The sequence below is a fragment of the Diuraphis noxia genome, unplaced genomic scaffold (assembly GCF_037042655.1).
Source record: "Diuraphis noxia isolate RWA-SAM2 unplaced genomic scaffold, SU_Dnox_SAM2 contig0004, whole genome shotgun sequence".
NCBI lineage: Eukaryota > Metazoa > Arthropoda > Insecta > Hemiptera > Aphididae > Diuraphis > Diuraphis noxia.
Window position 1 is genome coordinate 18,557,011 of NW_028301714.1, and position 25,499 is coordinate 18,582,509.

Below are 25,499 nucleotides of genomic sequence, written 5' to 3' on the forward strand. Positions count from 1 at the left end.
CACCGGTCGATCGGGTCGGCGTGCAGTGTATATGTATGTATATTGTATACACATGACACATCAGTCGGTATCTCTCTCTCTCTCTCTCTCTCTCCACGGCGTGCGAGCAGTCGTATAATGCGATTGCCTTGTCTCGAGAATTAGCCAACACCGAGAAATTCAATATTTCATTTAACAACCAACGACAGCGACGCCAGTGTCGTCGTCTTCGTCGTCGTCGTTATAGTAGTAGTCGTTTGGCGGCGGGACGATAGATTAAAAGACCGGATAACGTGCGCGACACTGCCGGGCAGAGAGGTTAATTGCGGTGCTATGTACGACGAGAACGAGGGTCCGAGCGGTGATGGGTGGTGGTGCCGACGTGGTTTTATGAGTCTTATAAAAAAATAATAATAACATAAAATTACAAGGGACGTTTATCAATATATATATATATATATATATACCTATAATATTGCATTATATAGTATAAGCGATATATTGTGTAAGTATGTATAAACCATTATCGTGTTCGGTGGTCGGTGGAAGAACGAGGGGGATGAAGTCCGAGAAGCGACCCCTAAAGTCTGAATGATTGATTCGTTTATAATATTACAACATTCCTTCCCCCCCCCCCACCCCCGAAGGAAGGAGACTATGCAATTATCTTATTCCATCACCTATATATATATGTACACGAGTACGTTTTTATTCCTCTTCGCGAGGTTATTCATGTCACCGCGGCACAAACGTTTTCGGAATATTTTCAACAACGCCTAGTTTTGGCGTGTCTTTTTGCAGACGGGACGTTTTCTCATCAGAGCCATTCGTTTTTACCAAGCGATTACTTGACCCTTTTTTCGTTTCGAATTTCGTCCATATTATTTTATACTCGATAGCTGATGACCGCCGCCCTGTAAAACGTTGACAATTGGTGGCGGCGCGCAGAGACCGGTTTACGTTTCGTGGGCGGTAGACGAATGATAATATAATCCGGGGGAAATAAGAAAAACGACCTATTTACTGTGGTGATGGCAGGAGGGGGATGGGTCGTACAGAATATTAAGATTAGTTTTTATATAATATTATTATATATTATAATGAACGCTCGGCGAACAATGAGTTAAAACTACTACTTATACATATTATTATAATTTTATATATAGGTGACTATATATAGTGTACAGCATGTGTATATAACACACAGGACGAGATTCCTGCCCGGAGATAAGACGGTTTTATTTGACGTGTAATTATCGTTTTGTTATATATAAATGTATCGTAGTCGTAGAGTCGTCGGTCGGTGCAGCGGCGGGTACCACCAATTTACGTACAAGCTATGTATATATATTATATACATATGCATTTATATGCATAAACATGTAGCTTGTACGGATAGTACGACCTACGCCTGTCCCGCAAATCGCAATGCCGTCGGATCGGATTTATTAGTGTTGCCGCCGCGGAGACAATATGTCGTAAAATTACTTCATTAATTGGCGGCGTACGCAGTAGGCTGTAATACCCATTATAAATAAATTGTATTTCATTATATTATAATATTAATATATACCTACACTCGTACCATTTATTTTGTATAAACAATAATAATAATAATTTGTGCGCTATGAAATCGCACACGACGATCTAAAATATTATAATCCGCCAGACCGTTCTCCGCCGCCGGTCGTTATTAATCGCATACGATTTTGTCCTCAGCGGCGGCGGCGATAGCTTTGCAGTTAGTCGCGTCGACGCGAATTTCGTAACATACCGTTTGTCCATCGGCGGCGGTCTAGTAAACGTAAATTTTCAAAATAACGTCCTTGTTTCGTTATTTATACATACGAACAGACGACTATAGAGTATAGCTAGAGACCATTATCACTATAGGTATTAAAGCCGGGTGTGTTCAAATCACCTATGTCGTCTGTCGTGTAGGCAGTGTCCAAAAGTTGAGTTCGATTCAATTCAACTGTACATGACATAGTATGTGTTTCTATATGTAGATCGTGATGGTGTGAATGGCGGACGATAATCGCATGCTATACAAAAAGCCAGTCAGTATACGATAAAATATGACATATGACACGACTGCTGCAGATGGGTACGTAGCTTGTTATCCTGACTATAATATTATACTATATAGTTGGGTAGTGATAATAGTGTCAAGTGATTACAGTACGTCATCATTATATATGCGTCTCTACGATGGATAATTATTATTAATTATGCTGCCCGAGTTGTAGAGGAACCTAACTCGAAAAACGGTAAAACGCAATACGTCTATTTGAAAGCGTGGGCCCCGTTTGACACTTCTTCAACACGCGTCCGAGACAACTGCACTGCACAACAAGCTGCATTGGCTCATCACGCTGCATGTCTGGTGCAGTGTCCGTATATATGCCATGGGAAGTCGACTTCGTTCATATTTGACACGCGCCTTAGTCGCACTGTGTAATTCGTCCCATCGAGGACCAGTCGTACCGTTAATTTTTCCACTAAATTTATCACGTCCAATGCTCATGTACAATATTAACATTTTCTTGCCGCAACTATGCGAATGTACGCGATATCCGATTTCTCCGCGGCCTTTCTTTCGGCGGTATATTATGTGCACACTGTTTAATCCGACACGTTTCGTCTCGACGTGCGCCTAACAGCGTAACCCGAGTTGTTTAAAACGTCCAAATATTTACGTCGATTCCGGTTTTCGTCGAGAGGTCTCTATATAATATAGCCAAGCCTATAGGTATTATTATAGGTGTATTGCATATCGTTTATTTTTTCTTTGTTTTCATTATATTACGTATTGTTTTATTTTAATTTTTTTTTTAATCGAATCATCAAACTCTCGCGGGGATACGCATATCGCCCATGTTTGGTATATATTTTTCACATTGTATATCTCGAATGGATCTCACAAAATATTACCATAGGGAATAATAATGCATTTTATTATACTTCGCTGTTTTACGATGGCTCGCGTCGTCGCACACGTCGATTTTACGACAATCAAACGATTTACTCTTATATATAACTTATATTATTGTGAGGAATCGATGAGGACGATACCACCGTACGTTGATCGCCAATTCGTATGTACGTCTCGTACAATAATATTTATCTCTCGTTTAATTACCGGAATGCGGCGTGAAAATCGTCGCATTTCGAACCGTTAAAAATAATTACACGTATAAAAAACCATTGCCGATCACATTTCGACTAAGACAATAATTAAAAAAAAAAAAAAAGAATAAGTAAATAAACGAGTTATTGTTTTTTCGTTTACTCGGAAGTGTGTGTGAGTGTGTGTTTTTCATGGAATAATGTACCCACATAAACCAGATTCGATCGTATTATTATTATTATTCAAATAGTCATAAGTGTGTGGTCACTGGTCACTCAATAATAAAAAAAAAAATCAACCGCTTAATGGTTTATTCGGCGTGGCTACTGCGATGAAGACGACAGCGGATATACGACCACCACGAGTGTTTGGTCGTCTCGAAGGATTCCTAAAATGCGGCCGCATCGATCTGTTCCGTTCAGAAAACCGCAGTCGTTTCGGTATTTTTTCCGTTTTTATTTCCGTTGTATTATTATAATAATATTATGTACGTGCAATATATTATTATATTATCGAACTACGCGCACACACACTTTAGTTTGGGTCTAACGGAAAATATAAAACCTCGCTCGGAACGTCGTCGTAGCCTCGTCTAAATACGTATGAAATAAAAATGGCCAATTATAATAAATATATAGGATTACGTTACAATGCAAATATGATAATATTACTATCGTAATATATTATGTCGGACCGTCATGATGGCTGCGTATAGTTTCCGCTGTTGTAATTAAAAACATGAGTGGGTTACCTGCAGCGCGTGTGTAACGATGTGAAATCTAACGCTCCGCGGCTGTGTGTGTGTCCATATAAAATATAATGATAATCACAAAATACCTATATAATATAACGTGTTTGGACTCGTTTCTCGATAAGATTCCCCCAATTATCGAAATTGTATTAGCCATATAAGACATACACCTACCAATTTAACATGATATGCGTTTTATTATAATAATAATATAATGGTCGGCCGCCGTAAACCGCACCGTACGCGTATTATAAAATAGTGATCAGTTCCCCCGGAAGGCGGCGGTCCCACGAAACGCTAAGATTTATCCAAAAACCATTATAATAATATATTATGTTGTACTAAATAGTGTACTATCGGCGACGGTAACCGACGATGATGATTGTACGACGATCGTATATTTTAATGTATAATAATGAGTAATCGGTTTTATGGACGGACGGGGGTGTTGATGTAGGCGGTTGCCTGGTTTGTACGCGGCGTGGGGGGGACGGGGAAGAAAAGTCACGAATCATTCCAATATTATTATCATTATTATTATTATTCTTTAAATACACACGGCCCCGGGGCGGATAGGCGAATATTCATTAATGCGCGCGCGGGCCAATGCAGCTCGTACAATAAATCTATTAAACCGACCGTCCGACGACTATAATATAATGTAATAATATTATAATAATAAAACGACGATAAACAAACATTGGAAAATATAATAATATTAAAAAGCTAATTAAAGACAAACTTCGTTTTCGTGTATCTAATATCTATATATTATTACGTTTGTCGGCAAGTGCGTCCCAAAATGCGATCGTCGTAAACGTTGTTAAAATTAGTTACCTATTACTTATCGTATGCATAATAGAGGTTATACCCGTGTACCATATTTTATTAGACGTCATATTATATTAATATTGCCTGTGGCCGCGGTGGTTTGGATTCATTATCATTTAATCCGACGCATTCGTGATGCTCATCACGTCATTTCGCCGATATGCAGGTCCGAAGAGTTTTAATTTTTTTATTTATTTAATGATCCTTGCGAATGCCATCTGTCCAATTCATCATGTTATGAAATGTATAACAAAATCTATGAGTATCTACTTATTATAATTCGTGTTAGTATACCTAGTTATAAAAGTTATGTGTACCTATTGGTCGGCATGTCGATATTATGTGCTTTGATTCGTCCGATCAAAAAATATTCACAACATACATACTATACGTATAGATACAATAATATTACTGTGCGCAGTAACAATTTCTATACGTTTCGCGATGGTGAGTGGCAATATTATGATAGTACCGTATGGATTTTCGGTCACGCTTCATGCGTTTGAAAAACGTAAAACCTCTTGCCACAAAAAAAAAAAAAATTAAATCGTTCTTCATTTCAGTTTGTCGTCTCGCGTTTATCGTATAATTTGTTAATTTAATTTTTTTAAATTTCTATTAATAACATTTATCTGCAATTGCCCCGGCATGGCGGTAGAATACACCATACAATTATATAATATTATATACACGCACATACGAGGAATCCGTTGTTTCTCCTTCATTTCCGTTCATCTCTGCACTATGCTCAAACTACCATACTTCTCCCGTCCCTTCCGCCGGGATATTATTCACGGCGAGATCCTAGCGGCTCTAGTATCGTGAAGCGACGAAGAGGAGGTGCACATAAATCCCAAGTCCATTTGCTCTATAGCCATAAAAACGACATCGTAGATCTCCCACACCCGCAATTCTACTTTTACAAGCACACACACACACACACGTACCACATGCACTAACTGTTACTGTTTACCACCTATATATAATGCTCGTGCAAGCACTCGTGGATTCGGTCTATACATATATATTGTTATATAGCCCTAGTTTGTTGTTTTCGAGACTGGAACTCCTCGCACAAGCACACCCACCCATAAACCACGTTTATTTATACATATACAATACGGCTGTAGGTATAATATATTATGTATGTGTGTGATACAGAGCTAAACTTTATCACGGAAAATTTTCTATTCGCGGGCGGTCGTGTTTCTCGAGACTAGCAGCAGGTTCATTCGCTAACTTTCGATCGCTATAAAATGACGATTTTCGTAAAAGTCTGGTCGATTTTACTCCGCCTGAAAATGTATTGCTATTTGAACTACACATTTTTAACGAATCCTATAAATATTTATCGTTCACCTATTTAATCATGTTATATTATTAATGTGTTGACGGGTGGTCTTTTTTTATCTACAATCTACATCGTGGTATATTCGGTATAAGCCTATACGATCTAACTATACGGGGTCGACGATTTCGATATGTTTATTTTATAAACATTATGGGATTCAACTATATACCATATTAAACTATTCAATTGTTTAATAGTTTATAGCGCCCCGTGAAGAATAATGTAAAAGAATCATGTTTTTCTTTCAGTGGATCGTTATAAGATGGTGTTTTGTTCGAAATTTGAGAAATTTTAAGCTCTTCGTGGGTATATTTCATATAATATGTGTGCAATATTTATAATGTTATAAGTTGAAACTTTAGGTAAAGATGCGTCGAAAACTTCATACAATATATTATTTACATTATATAGATCATATAAATGCCTTACAATTATAACAGTGAACACAGCTAGCAAATCAATTTAAATGGATATTGCTTATAATTGAAAAACAACGTTGAACTTTGTTACCCTGCCGGTGAGTAAACATAATGTAGGTCTAATATATATATACGTTTATATATATAAACATAATATGCGTGGAACCTCTTTTATGACGTGTTAATGCTGTCGCGGAATCTCGTTTGGTAATAATTATATTACGTACAATATAGTTATACTTTGCACACGTTTTACAATTATTATTATTAAATTATTATCATTTTATATTTATACTTTATGTCTGTGCCTATACATATATTATAATAATAGGTTCATAATATTATGTTATATTCGACGAGTAACAGCTGCACAGAAAGCTAACATTAAAATATAGAATCGTTTTTAAAATATCATTGTTATAACATCGTATATATTATAAACATATACATATACGATAAGTCCTACAACGACAAATGAAGTCGTTTTGTCGGAGAAACGCAATAAATAAAGGTGGGTAAATATTTAAAACCTGCGCGCGCGGTATCGGCTCGTCTGCGGCAGCGGCGATCAGTGGTGTATGCATCAGCAGCAGTCAGTCAGTGTACATGGGCGGAAGTTATGAGTATTTTTGTTTTTTTTTTTTATTATTATTTGTTTACAACTTGACGGTTTTGTATTTATATGCTATTGACTGCGGCGGCGGTGGTGGCGGCAAAGAGGAAATAATGGAAATAAAAACTTGTATCCTCGGGGGGTGGGCAAATGAAAATAAATTAAACGATAATTAATTTCGGTTGTATGTCTCTCACTCTCTCTCTCTCTCGAGCGCGTGCACTCTCTCACCGTCGTTACACACGAAATCCGTGTGACGAGTTAATAAAAACATAAAACGAATAATAATATTACTCTCCCATTCGCGTTTTGGTGTGAAGGAATGTTGAACCGTTGTTGTGTGTATATAATATTATATATATATATATATACCAACATCTATCGTATTATATTAGGTATATAATATTATATATTATTATGTTTTATACGTATAAATACGCTTATTACGAACACGGTGCGTGTGTTGTGTATACGGTTGCAGCGACTCCGTCGACGACGTATCGTTTTCAATACGATCTCCGTCGACCATAAAAAATACCATCCGATTCCCCTCCGCCGGTGATATCCTATATTTATTATTTTTTATTCCGACTCTTATCTCGCGTTTACAACACTAATAGTAAAGTTATCATTATAACACGTGTATATCCATCCAATCTTTACGGTACCAACTATACCTATATGCATATAAGTTTTAATTCTCAGGTATTAAAATATGACACTTAGCTGCGGCGGTCGTTATCGCGGTTGGTCGGCGTCTTGGTCGCCACCGCGTAAAAAACGGGTAAGCGCTATAAGAACTCACTAACGCGGTGGCAGTGTAAATATTGTTTTGTGTGCCTGCAGTATTTTATACATTTATATACACCTAAACTGATTCCGTAAAATTCGTAATGCCCACGTACGCGTCGATGTAATAATAAAATATTGTTCTGCGTTAAAATATATGGTGTTTAGATAACTGTGGCAGCTTGACGGGTCGTATATTATAATATTATCCGATAAACATTGTATTGTTTTCGTTTGTATGTAGAAGGGTACGCATTCTTAATTTTTTTTAACCGATATTTCTGATATCAGACAGCATATTTATCTTCAACATACATGTACCGTAATCTGTATAGTTTTAGAGTTAGGGATTAAAAATAAAGCATTTTCCTGCCACGTGTTTTTGGAAAATATGTAGGTACACTTAGTCGAAAACGGTGGTGAAAAAAAACAAAAACATGACTTAACATGGCTCAATCACCTTATCAAATAATAAATAACGTTTGAAGTTTTCGATAAAGTTTTGATGACAGACGATAGAGAAGGGGTGGACACATAAAATAATCTAAATATTATTTCTACCAATATAAATATTTCGACTATTATGATTTTTATAATGTTACAAGTCGCTCTGTAAGTGTATCTCCTCATAAATTTTCGGGTCTCTTTCGAGCAATGGAAAATATTGACGGGAAAAATCCTCTGCCGAAGACTGGACCGGATTCTATCCACACGCCTGCACGCATCGCTTGCCTACACGTGAAAACGCCGTTGAGCGGTATATACCAGTTTTATCGAGATGTTGGCCTCGAGCCGGTTAGGGAAAAAAACGATTCACATAAATAACGCGAGCGTTCTACTACATTGTATATACGTATGTTAGACGCTAAGATACTATATAATATAATATTATAATATATCATAGTCGAACGGGGGTAATTCAGAAACAATAAAACGTGTATAATTTGTACATATAAGTATATGCACCGTAATAATTATTGTTCGATATATATATTATATAGTATTATAATATACTCTTTTTCGAAAACGGTTTGGGGGTATAAATTATATTATAGTAGTATGATTGTTATTATTATTATTAGTATGTGTTTGTTTCGATAGAAAAACGGTCCGTATATTATATAAAATATGGAAGTGGATCGTTAAAAAATAGAACGCTCGCATTTTCGATCGTCCGACCGACCGATGTTCTATAATAACATAATAACTCCTCGTAACTACATATACATATGCCTATAATATTGTAAATTATAACTATTAATATTATTTTCCTTTTCGTATTATTATTACAATCGAATATTACGCTCTCGATTTTTTTTTTTCTTCAGTTCATTATATACTTTTGAAATTATTTATTGTTATTATTACCTTTCTCGCCGTCGTCGTTTATACCAAATTATACTTAAGTGTGGTCACAAATTGTCAGGGCTTGGTGGGAGGGGATTGCAGCTGGTACGACGATGGTATATAATATAATAATACATATTATTATTATAATCATATTGCATTGTTCTAATTGAATGCTAGGTTATTTATATTGTAATATTGTTATTATAGTCTCACCAACGTTTCGAGTAGGCCGAACCGATAAAATATATTTTAGGTACCTACGTGTATATAATTTCTATTTTTTTTTCCTTTGGTTTTAAAAGCTTTGCGCGCGTAGTCGTTAAGGCGGATATATTAAAAACGCGACGGCGGAAAGGGCTCTCACTAATGGAAAGACAACGTAATAACACGTCTACAGCTGCTGCAGCCCCACGCGCAGTCGAACGGGGAAGTGTGTGCGTTAAACTGTCAATCTTTTCGGGGTCGGATAACAGTCATTACGACGACTAAAGAAGGGTCTGTTTTTACCGTGCCTCCGGGTTTTTATTTCGAAGTATATAATATAACGTACCTTCTATAGGTATCTTTCTAAGGATTCGAAATTTCGTTATTATACTATCCTATTGCAAATCTTTTGGGAGAAAATAAAACACTCGCTATATGTGCATAAAAAATACATTCAAATATTACTCGACATTGATGTCTATCTGTCAATCGAGGTTTTTATCTATTGTATATTTAAAGATAAACATATACCTAGAATAAATTAATATTCGTAATTTGGCAGCATAGTCCTTACGATTTCGCACGATGATGTACTATACTAACTATTTGTAAGTCCATCCTGTATGTGAATGCCGTTGTGTTGTATAGTAGGTATAGGTACCGACCTAGTTTGGATCATATAATATTCAATATTTATGTTACTTGTACCGTTCCCAGTTATGTATTGAACGTAATGTGCAGTTTATAGGAGCTGCGATTATATGCATATGATACGAACAATAAGATTATAATAATTACAGTCAAGATAAATTATATTATATACACTGTGTAATAATGCTGCAATGTACCAAACGCATTTCACGATCATTCGTTTTAATGGACGTGTGCGACTATACAGTATGTCGTTACGATAACTCACGTTTGTCGTTCGACGAGTATATAATATGCGAGCGAGGCTTAAAGGAGGAGATAGCCAAAGTTTTTGGATCGAGAGAGGGAGAAAGTCGCGTGACCCGACCGCAAAACATTAAAACCCCATCAGCGAGCACCGCACCTGAAACTCGGCTTGTACTTTCCCGCGCCCGCAAAACTCTCTCGTGCGACATGTCGTACAAACACATATAGGTACACATAAAATATATACTATCCGAAAACGGAAATAAAATGTGTCCGTATCTAGAGACTAGTCTTGTCGACGCGTAATTCAATATATATATACGACTTTATATATCTAGGGATATACTTGCTATGAAATGTATTGATAAATCATATATAACACGGGCGGGCGCCTATAATAATATTGTATAAAGGTACTCTTTAGTTTTGTACCCCCCGATGCGTCGTTCCAAATTATAAATGTTGTGGAAGATTATTAAAAATGAGTTAAATTAATTTAAAAAAAAAAAATGCATCTTACAAATAACTCATATAAGTAAATACTTAAAGTCTTGAAACCATGTAAAGATAATTTTTTAAAACATAAAAACTGATCGAGTGTTAACCACTTCAACTGTTCGGTTGAACGTACTTAGTAAACATAATATTATAATCCACAATAATTTAGGATGCTCTTAAAAAATGGTTTTTGTTCTCTCGTCGGGTAAAATGTAGAAAATTAGTGTCTGTTTATAATGGAACGATCTCCAAGTCGCCGCCGTGGCGTGCGTAAAACGAAACGACTCCAATATAATATAAGTACCTACCTGTTATAATGTATTATGAACGCCTCGTTGTAATGTGTTTACGTGTAAAACGGGGTGAAAACAACAAACCGGATCCGGGGTCGCCACATAATAATATAATAGTACACACACAATATATTCGGAACAGACTTTTTGGACGTCCACGCTCGCCGTATGTATATAATATGATTCGATTTCGTTTGATTAATTCAAAGTTTACGACAGCGATGATCCACCCCGCTCCACCCGCGGTACGACAACATAATGGGACTGTCGGATCGGCGTTTCTACGGTTTTATGTGCGTAAGTCGCTCGCGCGGCAGGAGAGAAACGTTGGAAAATTTAACGACGATAATTACAGTAATAAAACAGGTGTATGTATATAATAATAATAATAATAATAATAACCATAGTAATACGCGCTCTGTTTGACCGTGATATGTGTGAGACGTATACATAGTACCTGTGTGGAGTATATAACCAGTAACAATTCGGTTGTCCGCGGGAGTATAATATAATACAATATTTATAATAATACGCTGTCCGAGTCTATGAACTTTTATTGCCCGGTACGCAACATTATTATGTTACATTATACAATATCATGTATGTTTGCAGCGCCGACGCGATTATAATTAATCGTTTACTGCCCTTTGTGTTTTATACACACTCGGGTATATTATGCTTACGTGAGCGCCGTTACACAGATATTTACTTAAGCTTTACGGTCCTCGTATAATAGCGTTAAGTCCGTGATGGGTATATAATATATATGTATGTATATGCAGCAAAATTGTATACTTAAAAATCAAATAATAATAATACAAATTACCAACTATAGTACTGTCGATGGCCCGTCTCTAATGGTTTTGCTTTGACGGAATGATAATAAAATGCTTGCGACTAATTATAATTTTAATACGTACAAAACGGTTATCCGCGAACGCTCGGCTGTCGTGACACGGGCACGATTCGTATATACGGACGATCACGAGTTGTCGACCAGTGCAGAAAACACGTCTTCGGATTGAAATATAAACAAATAACACGGTCAATATAATAATATTAAACTTACGTATATTATTAGTTATTACCATGGTATATCGCAGGACATTATAGTGGTCAGATCGTATCTCGCCTATGTAATAATATATGCGCGTGTGTAATGATAATAATACAATATATATCGGTAGATCATCGACGTGAACAGTTAAACAATATAATACCCGCCTGCATGTTATTATTATTATTATTATTATTATTATCATCGTCGTCGTAATATTAAACGAGGACCCGTATGTGATCGGTGGTGGTCCGTCCGCGGAGAACGACACGAGTCGTAGAAAAAAAATTGACAAGTTGCCGTTAAAGGTTCCGCCTTTAATAATTATTCCGCGGTTTAATGATAATAATAATGATATGTATATAGAAAACGGAAACACTGGTTTTCTATCGTCGTCTATCCGTGAATGTATATGTGTACACACGTACCTGCAATAATATTATACATATTATCTACTTTAATAGCATGTGTACGAATATGTGTAATTATCTCGTCGGGTTAGATACCTACCTGTTGTATATAGCTGTGCCTCGCGTTTAACTGCGTTTAATTGGGCTCCTCGGCAGCATAGGTCGTATTTATACATAAAAGCATATTATATGAATTTGTATAATATACAACATAGTACTTTAAGTATAATATATTACCGTATTATTATTATTATGACTCCACGTGTACCTATATGCGATACGCTGCGGATATATATACATACACATTATAATATTTGAATATGTATAATATACTAATAATGATTGTTCCCGTTTCGGCGAGTGTTTGAATGTGTATGATTACGTTCGTTTTTTTCCTGCGACGTTAATCCGAAAAAAAATTGTACTCATCAAACGATTTGGTTTTTTTTTCGCTTGCGTAACACTGTAATAATATTATAATAATACACAATATATGACTGCACGCGATTGTTAGGGGCGGTGGCGCGCAGATATCGTACGTCCCGAGAATTGAACGTATTATTTAAAATCATGCGATTTCCCGTCACAGCGCCACGGTCTATTCCCACATCAACAACAACAACACCGACGACGACAGTGAAAACAACACCGATGTAATATTACACACTACCATTGTGTTTAATTATCGAGTGTATGTGTGTGTGTTTTGTGAATATGTGTATTATAATATATTATTCGTTCGTTTTAATTGTTTTTGTTTGGCGCGCGATCGACCACGATTTAAAAAAAAAACCACTCTCACCGCTGTTCCAATTAAAAATGGCGACCACTGGATCCGCTGATGTATTATTATTACGAAATATTATCACGACACTGTTATTATTATATAGATACTTGATATATTGTTATTCAATATAATATAATATTATATACTTGCGACACCCTCTCAGCCGCGGATGACAATAATTTACGGAAATGCGATGATGATGATAAAAAGTTATTCGTATAGTACCTACAATAATAATAATAGATGAACGATTGGGGTAGGAAAAAATGTTTTCGTCCGGGCCGAGCAGACAATGGAACAATTAGTCATTCACGCCGCGGCGGGATCGCTAAACGGAGTCAATATTTGATACGCGCACTCACTCGCTGCAGGTTATGTATACAGAGCGGTATATAAATAGTCGATATTTAATATTATTATTATTATGCGTACCTACCAATAAATTATACATATACACACATGGGTACATATATATATTGTAGCGCACGTACATGGTTGTGCATAATATGTTAATCGGCATTTATGCACATTATTGTCGTCGCTCGAGACAGCTGTCGATTATTATCACATGTTTAATATATACAGTATATGTATGAGAGAGATAGAGATAGATGGATCTAGACAGCAGCGGAATGACGCGGCGGCGAAAGAGGAGGTCCACACAAGCAGACATATTATACGAATGCGAGTATGTGTGTGTGTATGATATGACTTTACAATGAGACTGCGTTTTGATTGTAATTGCCTATCGTTTGTGTGACGACGCGGTTCCACACCGCGAGTTCGTCTCTGCCGCTGCCGTCAAAGCACCCTTTGGCTGGCCGATTCCGATCGCGAATTAATGATGTCGGCCGACGACGGCGCAAACGGGTCGAGGGTAATAATACGGTTCTGAACGTCACCGCAGCGGAACCTTGAGCGGGCAGTCTGTGCGTCATTGTTGATAATATTATCGTTATTATTGATGAAAAAACGAATACAGTATCGTAAACATTAACTTATGATCATATATTTTTATTGAAATATTGTGAAAATATCAGTTGAATGAAGCTAGGTTTCATCTGTAGAAACGAGCGAATATCATGTGTAATGTTTTTGTTTCGTTCTACGTATACATCGAATATCGAATTATTACCAGGAGAACTTAATGCGTACGGTCTACTAATCGACTCGGTCTTGCCCATATGCTATCGCTATACAAAATACATATTTTCCGGCGACGGGACTGGCGTGCGTGCAAGATGCAACATGAAAGTGAAAAAAAAAACAGAAAATGTATGACGTGCTTTCCGTTGAAAAATCTGCACCTCTATCCTACGTATATTATAAAATAAAATACGCATAGTTCCTATTCCTCAAGACGTGCGTTGTATGGAAACAGTATGCTTATATATTTAAATACTAAATAATGCCGTTCGTAATGCCGTTGTGCGATAATCGCGCGCGTGGTGGATTCGCGAAAATTCTAATTTTACGATCACTTTCTGCTCCGGTCACGTCTGGGTGTCTCGCTTTTTTTTCGATATACTCGTATATTTCATGCGAATCCCGCGAAACCCTGCAATTGGATACCGTCCAAATAAAGTTGCTCGTTTCCTCCGCCTGGTCGATTTGGCTCTCGACGGCTCGTTCGCGTGTATAGAGTATATTTACATTCCGCGTGAAAACTCGCTTAATGTTATATAATAGTGTATAGTCATATCATGTATATAGAGTAACCCCCGAGTTACCGCTGCATCCGTCTTCTATTGGAACGGACGTTTCGATGAACCATTGCAGCAGTATAGGATGTTTAAGGCATATTCACATCTCACTTTACTAATAATATCTATGTATGTATACGTATAGCGACTGTATCAGGAGTTGCTGACGATACAGTTAAATCGGACGTGCTCTTACAATAATAATATAATAATGTATCATCATCAAGGTCGTGATCGAATTTCTCGCGATATATATTTGTTCAGCACCTGGCAATGATGACGACCGCGAGTTTTATACCGTGCGCTGACCGCTGTCAAACTTATCTTAACGTGTTTACTGATCAGCGGGGGAGGAGACCCCGACATCGTGTAGTCCGTCGTCGCCCGCATCTTCGGTATAAATTTGAACGTGTATATGTGTGTGTGTGTGTCCGTATTGGATGTGAATATGGTCGGATAAAAATTTCATTCTCCCGTACCTATACATAATATTTTAACCGCCGCGGGAGTTGAGTCTTCTTCTTATCCATCTCGTCGTGTCTCACAGCTTCCGAGAATTATTCGCAGTGCATCGTGATGGTTTCGGAACGATTGATTTATGATTGTTTGTGACGCGCATAATAAAACCAGTTCGTGAAATTAGAAAACCGTCGAAGGATAACAAATTCCAGACCACCTCCGCGGACCCTTGTTAGCTGTATGATAAATACATATAGTGGCCGGCGGCAGAGGTGGCGTATTATATTTTTACGCGTATTAAATACAATGTTATTGCGCGTTTTGTCAAAAACCGAAATAGCAATATCCCCTTGGACCCTATTCTGTCACATTGCCCCGGCGGCCCGCGAACAGATGGTCGACTGCAACGGTCGGCACCTTGTATACATTAAACATGCGCGAAACGCACAAAAGGCCAATACACACAGCATGCACGACCGGATGGTTATTATACAGAAAAGCTGACGTTTGTGTCGACTCCGTTGCCCGGCCGAGGAGAAAATCTCGCGCGCTCGTTTAATTTGATCACACATATATGTATACAGCCCCTGGGGTGCCCACCGCCTAGTCGGCTAACACACAATTTATATTACATATATAAATATATACACACACACTATATTCGTATGGCCTCGAGGGTCGTGACTTGCGGGGGTGCGCGCGCGGGACCGTGGACTCGGGCGACCGGCCGGGGTCGATTCAGCAGAAAAACTGACAATTTATTTGTCTCCCGAAAACAACACACTATATTATATATAATACCCTTTTTCCCTCGATTTTCGTTTACAATAAAACCCAAATATATTTACGGCCCCGTTCATATAATATAATGTATATGTACAAAACAAAACTGCATTGTGTGTACCATATTATCATCCCTTATAACACACATAGCACGCGATTATAATCACTGCTGTGCATTTATATATATTATATGTTAATAAAACAATATATATATATATATATATATATATATACATATCGACTGCGGGGGTTATACGCGACCTAGCCGATGCCGTTTTCTCTCGCTAGACATCACCCCGGGGACAGATAATATAATATTATATTATATTTCGGTGTAGTTCTATTATCGGCCTTTCTCTCTAACAATATAGTTTGTATAATATTATTAAATTATATTCTCGTACGGCGTGCGAACTTTTTCTGCGTAATCTGGAGGACGACTGCAGTTGTTAACGTGTTAACTCGTCGTCCAACCCGCAATAATAATAATTTATATTACTATATAAGTTTGAAAAACTTTTCTATTTATCGTCAAACAATAATATTATCATTAATAATTACAGTCGTCTGCATACGTTTGTGATTGGAGAGTATTGTATAATAATATTATGTAGGTATGGTTTGTATTATGTATACATTTATTTGTATTATACTATTATGTACCTATAAAATATATATATTATAATTTTGCAGCATATTAACGTGGCGAGATGCACCCCAAAACCGTGTTCAGTGTTCAGGTTATTTCCAGCATTTTCGGTCATTTATTGTGTTAATAAACCGAATATACCCAATATACAATAATATATTTATATATATTATATCTATATACAATGGGATATATACTCCTTTAACGTACGTAATGTCGTCTGTAGGTATTGTACGCAATAAGTGAAGTCTGTTTAATCGTCAACAGCTGCAGCACTATAATAGTAATAATAATCGAATGACTCGCACATTTAACATATTATATAATATCTAATGCAATATCGTCGTACATTGTCGTGGAAACGGTGGTGGGTGCGTCGGTGCGTGGACCCAATGATTGGCACTTGTGCGTTTTAATATTATGTGCGCGCACGTATATGCGTGAATAGAATACAATAATTTCACTATATTTTCACTGGGAATTCTGTCGTTTTAGCCGATTTGCGAGCATATCATTAACACCGTTTTATGGTATCTATCGCTAATCCGATTTTACTGCAGTGATGGTCGATAAAAAGGCCACATGGCCGAAAAAAGTACCAGCAGAGCGGATGCCATTATGTATTTATGTGTGTGGTTGAGCTAATCTAATAAAGTAATATTATATAAATCATCAAGTTTAATATTGTATCCGAATCGTAAATCGCGGCTCTGCAGTGTAAGGCGGGTTACCAAATACGAGCATATTATATTTTTATTTTATTTTTTGACTAAGCTCGTCGCGAACAAAATACCCATCGACTGCACTATTAGTCCTTACTGTATCGGACCATGCATTTCTAGCGCTCATAATACTTCTGTAGTTTCGTGCATTATATCATAAAAAATCTATATATTTCACAAAACATTGACTGCATCACTTGCATTCGGGCTAACGTATAAAAAATGGAGGATCCGTAGCTACCCTGGTGAGGTTAAATTTACTTCCAGAAAAGATTTTGATATTATTTTTCTTAATCTATATGAATACTAAATATATAATCTTAATGTTATTAAACTTTTATTTCATACATACCTGCACCTCCGCGATATACAGTGTGGTCTGAATGATGTAATCACTCGAACTTGTCGCTTATTCTTCGTCGTACGTAATAGTTAAAATAATTATGATATATTGTCTTCGGTTGATATGGGATATATATATATATATGTATGTTTTTATTTATCAGGTGAAATGCGAACGACCTTAACTACGCAACACGCACTGATATAATACATCCTCTCACGTTCACAAAAGAGGACGTTGCGTCCCGCGTAATCTGAGGAGAACAAAGCTCTTCCGGCGGCGGTGCAGCGCGAAACTTTCGTAATAGCCTTTAGAATGTTATTATAAAGTTTTCACGTCCCCGTCGGTGTGGGCGATTGAACGGATGACGAGGGGGGGAGAGGGTTCTAAAAACAAAACATTAACGAATATACGCCGTCGAGTTAATTTCGTCCCTTTATTACGAGCCATTTCCCGACTCTCTAGCTCGATGTCTTGCAGCATTGCGTTCAGAGTCGTTATATATATACACTTTATTATTATTATTGTATTCCGTTGCATGCGTGTGTACACTGCCCGACAAATGTGACGTTATATATCGGTCTGCCATGTACTGTTTTCGCGTTGTGTAATGTATGTGTAGCAAAATATCAAAATTATTAAAAGCCGTAGGTACCTATAGAATATTCAGTTGGCTTTAAGCCTCGAACGATATATATATTCGTCAAATATCCTACGGTGTAATTATAGTCATCTGCTGCAGCCGCAACTTTCTGTTACATAAATTAAAGTGACCGAAATTAACAGGAATAGAAAACATTATATTTACTGAATTTTGTGTATATAAATAGGTACTCGAACACGGACTTCGTCATATATATTATAAATTATAATAGTACGTAATTAAATATTTACTGTATTATGCATATTTTAATAGGTACAATTAAACTTATTTAGAATTCAAATATCTAAACCTATATAAATCCTACTATATTGTAAAAATTCATTTTTTTTCTCTACAACTCATGGTCCAGAACTGTGTACAGGTTAGAAGGGTAGGTGGGTGTAGGATGTTTGGGATGATACGTAGAGAATGTTAATCCGATATGCTGTACAAGCGATAATAAAACCACACCGGTAGAATTAAATCTGTATAGTTAAAAATACTTTATAAATTATGGGCTTAATTTCGTAGGAAAATAAAAAAAACACCGTTATTAACTTTTTTTTGTGTGTCCAAATCAGTAAAGGGGAAAAACAACTGCGAAATCGCCGTGCTCTCGAATTTCCCGAGGGGGCAACTTTTTAGGGAGGGTTTTTGCATTTTTATTGCCTCGCCGCGGTTTCCGATGTCCGATGTGCGTTTCTCTTTGATTTATATGCCAATTAAAAACGATTCGGGGAGGTATAGAAAAAAAAAGTAATAAATAAATAAAGCAACAATGGAACGACACGCTAATTAGTCCTTTTTTTTCGAATACCACTTGACGAATCGAATTGCCCTGGCGAGAATCGTGAATTTTAAATCGTCGTATATATATATATATATATATATACTATATAGGTATCGTAGCAATTATATTACGAGCGGACGCCAATATATATAGAGTACAAATTTGTCATCCCTTACCTGCAGATATGACGCGAATGCTATTTAATGATATCGACAAAACAAAAACGTACCCTCCGCAGAATAATACCACCTCAACATCACTTGTATCTTATACAATATAAAGTTCATTGCAGTTGATGCGGTTATTATTAGGTATTATTAGGATATTATATAGGTTAGTGTTATTTAATTATTTCACTATGAAAGAAGTAAAATAGTTTGTAATAATAATATGTATCATGATATAGGACTATCGTTGTCAAACAGTGTTCAGTAATTTTAATTATTATTGGTATGTATGTATAGGTTTCTGCGACCTGTATGGCTGTACCTATATATATATATATATATATATATATATACGTATAAAGAATCATCGTCTGCACTGCACCGACTGTGGATCCAGCACATATGAGTACGCCGGAAACGATAGAAAATTAAATTTTTCTCTCATCTTCCAAACACGTATTTCAGATATGTATAACCACGTTCTCTACATGCAACGCGATAGCTCAATATAATATATCATATATAGGTACATATACAGTTATATCGACCAATATCACAATTGTATTTCGTTCCCAACTCGAATAGTACACTATTATATACATTACCAACCCTCCAGTTTTTTGCCAATCATAATAAAATTTACAGAATGACTCTTCTGTAATATGAATAATTATAATAATAATAATAATAATACTGTTCGATTGTTGCTTCTCACGCTTTCGGGGGATGTATATACATATTATAATATATTATGTGGGCATATACTTGGCTTACACATTGTTTCCTCATGAAACGCGAAGAACCTGCAGACTAATAGGGGATATTAGGAGAAATCTGTAGGAAAGTTCTAACGGTCTAACATGTCCTTCTATTCTGCCGTAATTTGGAGATACCAGAACACCCTTAACCATCACCATTCGCCAGATCACCTATTTGAAGCACTTGGGATTGATCATGAACACTCCAACAAAATCATAACTTTTCTAAAAATGATCAAACTTTATAACCTTATCTAATTCTATTTTCTTTGTTTTTTTTCTCTACCTTATACCATACGGTAATATTTCAGAATTTCATATTAATATTGTAAATATTGTAAGCTAATAACCTTAGCTGTTGAGGCTTTAGGTTTTAGGCTTTATTAATAATAACAAAATAAATAAAATATATTATGTGCGTATTACTGGGCATATATATTTATAAGCCACTCGTTAGTTCATCGCAATATAACGGGACGGGATTTAGAAGGGGCCTAATATGACTGTTTGTGTGTGTATTCGCACGCGCGTATGTATATTATATAGTGACAAATGCCAATTAAACCGAGCGCTGTGCTATTGTTTTTCGTTTTCCAAGGTCGAGGCAGATAGGCGGCGGGGGCGGAAACACTGCGACGCTAACGTGTTCCGAAAGCCATTATGTTATATATACGTGAATCCGCCCGAATCGCCATCGGAGCTTTGTCCCCGCAGTTGTCCCCGCCCGGAAGTTTTGCCGTTTGAAACGGCTCCGATAAAACATATAATATCAGCTCCCCTTGATGACGGTTCGGATAAATTTACTATATTATTATATGCGTCCCCTTATAGCCGTCAGAATTATTTTTACCGGTCGGTCGTTGCATACACCTATATATTATAATTTTGTTGTTGTGATGATATACTATAACGACGCAAAAACTCTTATAAAAAAAGTCGATATATCATTTGTATTATCATTATTATTATGTGTTCAGACTATCGTTTGAAAATGTGATCTCTCCCTTATTTACTTATATATATCATTATATAATTATATAGCGGCATAGCGCTGTAGACTCGGTTATAAATAGGATAAATAAATTATACTGTTTATTATGTTATTATTTCGCATTAATATTTAACGAATCTTATTGAAACCAGGAATACAACTTACTACGGAAATTATTCCGCACGATTATTCACGATTTGGGTTTTTTTTCAAATATTATTATTATTCATTGATAATAATATTAAATATTGTATGTTTTTGGACAGAAAATATTATACGACCCCGCAGTGAAAAATGTACTATATTCTTGGTGCTCTTAATGCCATATCCCATTGTTGTATACATAATACTTGCCGTATACCGTGGTAATTCGCTCGTCCTTTGAAATCGTAGGATTTTTAATTATATTACGCCTCGTCGTCGGCGTATGGAGTAGGCGCATATACACGAGCTACAGAGCTGGTTAATTATCGCTAACTAGAAGTTTCTCGAGATCCGAAAGATATATAATCAACGTAATATGATACACACGTATATAGTTAAACATATTACGTATACTTGGGTGTTTTTCCAACGAATGTCATCATTAGGATGAATGTTCATTGTAATGGATTTAAAAGTTATATTATCAAATTTTTTTTAACTTATTAAAAAAGTGATGTGCCTTTTTTTAAATTGTTATTTTAATAAAAAATATACATATTATATACAAACAGATTTTTACCATAACAGAGATAACCAAGTGTTAGTTGGTACAAATAATGACAACTTGTTAACTTCAATGCATCGAACACTAAAATATTTTTAAAAATAAAATTGAGTTAAGTCTGACGTGAAAACGTGCTGACCTTATAAGGTTTCAAACATTAACAATTTAGTATACTCCACACAGCTATAAAACGCGCTTTTAATTAATTCTTATAATAATGTGTTTATTAAATATTTTGAAAATATCTTGTATGATGCGAATAACCATCGCTCGTGGTATATTATTATAATATATTATAATTCACTAGGTTTTTCGTTTACAAATTATTTATATGTAGTATATTATTTTTATCATCAGTATGTATTGTAGTTTGATAGATATTAAATTATTAAACAACATACACCATCGTTTGCAGCGTGTACAGCAACCGTGCAAACGATATTTTAGTGTATATTTTAATATAATATTTATCGTCGCACCGCTGTTGTTTCACGAGATCGGTGGGATTAAAAGATATACCTTTGATTGTCCGTGTGTTGCAGTCATCGGAATCAACCCTTACGTCCCCGCCCCTAGAAACTGTATATTATATACTCGTGCATGTAATTCCCTACGGAGATTTCCAGGCACAAAGTCAATTCCCCAAACGGTGGAGAGTATATATTATTATAGATGCGTATATGCGATATATGTGATTTAATATTATATAACATTAGTCATCTCTGGTTCCTCCTCCTTCTAGCCAAACACGCAGGAACTCATATATTATGCGGTGCAACTACCTATATGTATAATAATATACATTATTAATTACTCGATTTTCGTTGTTAATGTTTCAGTTGGTACCCAGAGACGTCGAAGCCACGGAATGTGAGAAGAAATCGGATTGCTGGAAGGTGAGTCTTTATATACACCTATATTTTACTTATTTATGGATAATTTGTTTTACACGTCGCTTAAATATCATTTAAAATTAAATATATAGCTGCAGCTAACCTAGAGATAACCCAGAATTGTTACTTATGAATAGGATTTAAAATATTAATGATATAATATCAAAGTAACGCAATAGTATTCGATTAACAAAAATCGTATACGAAAACTGAGCTCGGGCAGTTTTCGGATGATGGTAATAAACGTATGCGTACGAGTATGTTATAATATATAACACATTAAACATATTATATTATAATATTGTATACAATAAATTATATGTCTGTATTGACTATTTTTACAGACTTCGTAACAAAATCAAATCGTTGTGTATTATAGAGTGCCGTAAGATTTTTCTATTATCAAGTGAGAAAAAAAAATAATTGAAATCCACCCCTGTTCGCGTCTTTTTTAATGCATTTTTATAGCGCTATCGTCACAACTATACTATAATAATATATTATAGCACATTTATATATAACTTCGTTTTACCGGTGTTGAATACCGAAGAAAAATGTACCTACGCCTATTTTTATAGCACACATTATACAGCACGTAATATAGTTTGTTCCCCCATATAGTCCGCGACTACGCGTATTACATAATATAATAATACAACATAATGTGCGTAGTTGGTGCGAACATTTTACTCGTCGTTTATTGAGCGTCGTAATCGTCACCGCGTCTTCTCTGCGATATGATAATAATAATAATTATAATAATGTCAGACGTATACGGTTATTATATCCAATAATCACTCGCATTATGTAAACGCGTATAATTTTGCACATAACTCGTTAAATGCGTACACATTATAACATATAGGCGTATAGAATATGGTTGTACACTCCGAGACCAATTTCGGCGGTTTCGTGCAGCGGGCCCTGCTGCCAGTTATGTACAGCCGAATCGTCACTAATAACAGTCCTCGGAGCGCACATTTCCCTTCTAATAGGTGTCATTCGGTGCGTTTTTCTTTGCAAATCGATCGTACAACGACAATACAAGCAGTAGACATACATATTATTATATTATACTGCACGTATAAACTCCCGCGGCGGTATTATTGTATAACTGCGCATATCGAGGGTGTGTGTGCGTGCGTGCGTTCGCGTGGAGGAATATGTATACCTATATAGTCGAACCCTGGAAACTTATAGTGAATGGCAGCAACATATCGCGCGGAGACATTCACACCTGGTTTTCCACCTAGGAAATTGGCCTTTTACGCACCACCGCCTTTTTTTTATGATTATTATTATTATTATTATACGCCTACTAAACGCGTTATGTTTTGTGTGTTATGTATGTGCTGTGTGCTCAGCGCGGCAATTGGTTTCCGAATACAAAACGAGCAAACAAACCGTCTTATTTGTGGGGTCGGCACATTATAGATAATATATACAAGGTATACAGGCTACAGGTTATACATACGCATATTCGCTATAATCCGTCGACGTCGGTGAAAGAACGCGTTAAAGCATAATACTAATATACGAGCCTGTTTGATAGCGACCAGGTGCTACGCAGTCCCGTCCATCCGCCTCGCGTTGCCACTGCCGAGGTGTAACATAGTATAATAATAAGAATATACATTAGTATATTATTGTTATATATACGCGTATAATATATAACGTACGATTGTGTGCGCTTATGTGCGTGCCAAGGAATTCCAAGGGATTTGACCCGTATACGAGTTTTTTTGTTCCTGACACCTATATAATATTTCCATTGAAATAAACAAATACGTACGATCTCGTTATGCCGTACCGCCGTCGTACCCCGGTCGGAATAATATTATTAGTCACGGTCGCCACCGTGCACGGTATATCCGCTTCTTTGTCGCCCATTATAATATATTATATACCAATATCCAGGTATCCATATACGACCACGAATTATAAACGTATTTGTCATGCGGATTTATTACTACCCTTTGTTGTGTTTTGAAATATTTCGCACATCTGCTCTTCGACGCAGCACGGTTTATGTGCGTGAGCATATCTGTATCTTGATTGTTTGATTGCACGTCAACGGGACGAGCCGTTTTGGAAAACGACTTAATATCCCGAGAATGCCATACGGACGTCCGTTGAGAGACGTTTTTTTTATAATGGGACCCGTCGAACCGAGCAGACCATGTCATATACTATAATATTTGATATCATAGTATGTTACCTTATAACTATGATATCATGACAAAAATATTTTACGCTTCGGAAGGTGCTTAATGTTTATAACTTAATGACTGATGTGGCTGGTGTAGAACGTCCGCGCGATACGCACGTCAAAACGGATTTTCGCGTGTTACTTGATTTCTGAAGTCATTTCAACGTCTGTGACCCATCGCGTTTTATATTTTACGCGGATTTCGTTGGCTTGATTCGGCGACGGTGGGATTTTGTTGGTGAAATAAAGCCGCGTTATATAATGACAGTCACTGTATTTCCTGCCTAAAACTGTGAACGATACGACATCAATGATCTCTTA

At 36.4% G+C, this 25,499-nt stretch overlaps 1 protein-coding gene across 1 annotated transcript in view; it reads left to right on the top strand.

The window, feature by feature from the left end:
• Nucleotides 1-25,499, top strand: part of fend (forked end) — a 119,941-nt gene that overhangs the window by 17,087 nt on the left and 77,355 nt on the right. Inside the window, exon 2 of the mRNA XM_089226660.1 lies at nucleotides 22,916-22,972. Within this exon, the coding sequence (XP_089082786.1) occupies nucleotides 22,916-22,972 (57 nt within the window). The remainder of the gene's footprint in view (nucleotides 1-22,915; nucleotides 22,973-25,499) is intronic.